The sequence below is a fragment of the Drosophila novamexicana genome, unplaced genomic scaffold (assembly GCF_003285875.2).
Source record: "Drosophila novamexicana strain 15010-1031.04,08,12 unplaced genomic scaffold, DnovRS2.1 tig00001062-arrow-arrow-pilon, whole genome shotgun sequence".
NCBI classification, from domain to species: Eukaryota; Metazoa; Arthropoda; class Insecta; order Diptera; family Drosophilidae; genus Drosophila; species Drosophila novamexicana.
In genome coordinates, this window is record NW_020824838.1 from 794147 (window position 1) to 798194 (window position 4048).

The window sequence follows — 4048 nt, forward strand, 5'->3', positions numbered from 1 at the left end:
CCAGATCCAACTCAAATATTAATGAGCAAATGCTGCCAAACGTGAGCAACATTTTCCAAATATTGTGCGTTTTATTTTATTATAAAATTACGAGATCTGGCGTGGAAATATATAGTTGGTTTTAATTCAGAAGGCAATCCCTATTTGATTGAATTAAACCAAAATATTTAAATATACCATATCTTAAGAAGGAGATGTTCTTTGGTTTTCTTATCTACCATTTAATTTCATATGTGTAGCTGTCAATTGTGCACCTTGGTGTATGCGCAATTTGCTGATTATAATCAGCTAAAAAATATATTTATTTTGATTGCTCGACATTTTTGCCTAGTTTGATTTTGAACCTTTTGGCATCTGCAGCACGTTCTGTGCCGTGTGACATCCGCAAAAATTACAACCGAATAAAATAAAAGTTACCACCGCCGACAAAAGAGTCACGTGCAAAAACTTTCTTAATTTAAAAGAAATTTTCAAACAAACTCAATTAAATATTGTCAGGCACAGCTAAAGATGTGTACGACCCGCCAGAAAGCAGGCAAGGGAATACATGTGGCTTCTACTTTTATACCCCTACAGAGGGAATTATAATTTTGTCGTGAAATATGTAACGCATAGAAAGAGACATCTCCGAATCCAAAAAGTATATATATTCTTGATCAGTATCAACAGCCGAGTCGATATAGCCATGTCCGTCTGTCTGTTTCTATGCAAACTAGTCTCTTAGTTTTAAAGCTGTCTTTATGACACTTTGCAGAAGTCCCTCTTTTTGTTGCACGCAGTACATATGTCAAGACCAGCATATAGCTACCATAGGAACGATCGGTCGAATATTAAGTTGTTGTATCAAAAACATTTTTGTTTACCAAGATACCTGGACCAAACTTGGCATTTATTAGTTTTACTATGCTCCTCATATATATGCAAAATCCTATTATGATCGGACCACTATATCAAATACCTGCCATAGGAACGATCGGTCAAAAATTAAATTGTTGTATGAAAAACATTTTGTCTGCTGTCTGCGGTCTGCTGCAAGTTCGAACCCTACCAAGGGAACCATTTTTTTTATACCCAGAACCCATTAAAAATGGGTAAAAAGGCTATATTGTATTTGTGCAAAATGCAAATGTATGCAACAGGCAGAAGGAAGCATCTCCGACCCCATAAAGTATATATATTCTTGATCAGCATCAATAGCCTAGTTGATCTAGCGATGTCCGTCTGTCTGTCCGTATTTATGCACGCAAGGATCTAAGAACCTATAAGAGCTAGAGATTTGAAATTTTGGATGTAGGTGCTCCTAGTGCCTGCGCAGATCGAGTTTGTTTCCGATAATCGATAACTTTCTCCGTTTCCAAGCAAACGATAAACATCGATATCGATATCCTGTTTTTTGGGCAATTTTGGTAAATAATAAGAGCTAGAGTCACCAAACTTGACATATAGCTTCTAAAAGGGTTCAGGGTATCCCCTAGTCGGGAGCTCCCGACTAGAACCTCTTACTTGTTATTACTGCTAAAGCAAATGAGCGCTTAGCGCGAGTTGGATTTGGTGTTGGAAGAGTGTTTAGGGTATCCCATAACCGGGAACTCCCGACTAGAGCCTCTTACTTGATTAGAGCAGTTTTTCTCGAAAGCTGGATTTTGTGGATCGCTTAATGTGTTAGAAGGCAACGTTGTAGATGTGGGTCGAGCTCAAATCCCTCATGTGTGTATGTTTATATGTAGTGATGTGTGTATGGATTAGTGAACATAAATATTTATTTACGAATTTATTTAATCAAATACGTATGTATGCAAAACATCAGTTGTCGTAATCGAAGCTTATTGCATAACAATATCCGATTTTTGCGGGTAGTAATTGTACTGTTGTGGAAGTATATGTAACATGCAGAAGGGAACGCCATTCTGTTTGTCAGTTCATCCATTTATCTGAACGCGGCGATGTCGGGAAATATAAATGCTGGAGACTCATATGACACGCACAGATCAGATTTGAGTGCAGCGGTATTTTTTGTGATGTTTGTAACGGAAGCTCGTGCCTAGGTCCAGGGTATCTCCTAGTCGGTCACTTCTATCTAGAGCATTCTTGCTTGTTTTGTTCGCACATCGCCCTCTGCTGCTTTACGCACATTTTGCAAGACACTTTTGATGCCGCAAAATTTTAATTGAGTTAATCCTAAAAACCACATGGTGGCTATCGAGCCAGCTGCTAGCCAGGGATACCCAGCCAGGGCTAATTTGCTGCAGGCCAGTCAACCAGGGTAGAGCAAGGCCGGTTGGTGCTGCGTTTAGATGGTGTTGCAAGCGCAAATGTAGCCGTATCGACACAGCTGCAGCAAATGATTATTACTGTTCGCTAGATTAGCTAAGTTGGCTGTGCGGCATTTGATGAGGTACAAGTTGGAGCAGCCATAAAATTCAATGCTACAAATTGAGTCCAACGGACCACTTCGACATTCACATATCACAACTATTCAAAATGAGTGCAACGAGACACCGTGAATTGGAGGAGGATTTCTTGCGCAGGCCCTCAAAAGTAGGTGAAGTTATCAACCTCTTGGACGAAATATCAAAGGGGGGAAAGATGGCGTGAGTTCTAGAGTTAGATAGATCCATAGAAATAATTCTCTGTGCGGATTACAGGAAAGGCAATGTTGATAAGCCCGCGGCTAATATCATTCCGGACGTTACGGACACAAATTTTATTGTAATGCAACGCGGCCAGTTGCACGTTAAAACGAGGAGCAAGCGCAGCTTCATTCAAATTGATATTGCAGCGAATCGCGATCAAATGACGTTTATGCGCCAGATCGATGTCACCCAGGCAGAACGGAATAATGCTCGTAGGGAGCGTATTAGCGTGGCACTCAATTATCGCAGGTAGCCGTGTAATTCTCACATAGCTCACGCATCGATTACACCCTTTAGTCTCTCACAGACTTGGAAATGCCGAGTTTCGGAAACCCAACTTTGATAATGCTATTGAGTTTTACACCAAGGGACTGGAATATATAGTCGATTCGAAAGTTCTCTTTGTCAATCGCAGTTTGTGCTACATTAAGTTAGTGCTTGCAAATCCCAAATTTAAACAAATTGTAAAAGGTCGCAACTATTTATAGAAAACGTGATTACCAACGGGCCCTAATTGATCTAGACTATGTCTTACTCAATTTGGATGGACGCTGTTTGCGTGCTTGGCTCTATAGAGCCGGGGCTCTAAAGCGCATGAACAATGAGGCTGGCTATCTGGAATGCATTGATAATGCGCGTAGATACAATCATAGCGAGGAACAATATATTGAATATTTTATAGAAAAAATTAAATCTGGGTTCTGATTGTATACATTTTATAAGATTTATTGACCAAAAATGTATAAATAGAATCTGTTAACCAAAAATGTTCTAAAGCTTTTGGTATGTTTTGCTTGTCAAATAAACTAGTTTCAAAAAAGTAAGAGGCTCAAGTCGGGAACTCCCGACTAGGAAATACCCTGAACCCTCTTCTACCAACACCAAATTCGCTCAGTTGCTTTAGCAGTAATAATAATAAAAATACATACATCTAAAAAAAAGCTTTCTCGATAGTTCTCGAACTCGTAACAGAACACACTATTTTCAAACGCCTCTACTCAAAATGATTCTTACTGAGAAAAAAAAAACGGATTCAAATAGCAGCATAGAAAACAATACATACGCAATTGCCATGCTGTTGATAGAATTCAATAAATGCGCGCATGAATGTGTGTGTGTTCATGTTACAGAAATTCTTGGAATTTGCGCTTGCTGCTGCTTACACGTGTGCAGCCAAAACAAATAACTTTTGTGTTTCTTAACCGATCTTCGTGAAATTTTCTACAGTACATCCTGTTGAGCCATAGAATATTTGTGTGTTCTCAATAGTCAATTGGATTTAAATTGTGGCTTTAATTGGTGGGCAATACAAGTTGGCTTATTAACTTGATTTATAGCTATGTACATATATGGCGGTAGCGAGGAGAGAAAGATAGGTATGTTATACCTTTAAGATGTTTGAGATATGTATATGT

The 4048-nt window shown here is 39.0% G+C and overlaps 1 protein-coding gene across 1 annotated transcript; it reads left to right on the top strand.

Moving 5' to 3' along the window:
* The first annotated feature begins 2404 nt into the window (after nt 1-2404).
* Nucleotides 2405-3352, top strand: LOC115766155 (tetratricopeptide repeat protein 12-like). Its single transcript, XM_030709991.1, has 4 exons — nt 2405-2591; nt 2646-2882; nt 2941-3063; nt 3122-3352. The coding sequence occupies exons 1-4, from the start codon at nt 2482-2484 to the stop codon at nt 3336-3338; spliced, it is 687 nt and encodes a 228-aa protein (XP_030565851.1). The 5' UTR covers nt 2405-2481; the 3' UTR covers nt 3339-3352.
* The last annotated feature ends 696 nt before the right edge of the window (nt 3353-4048 follow it).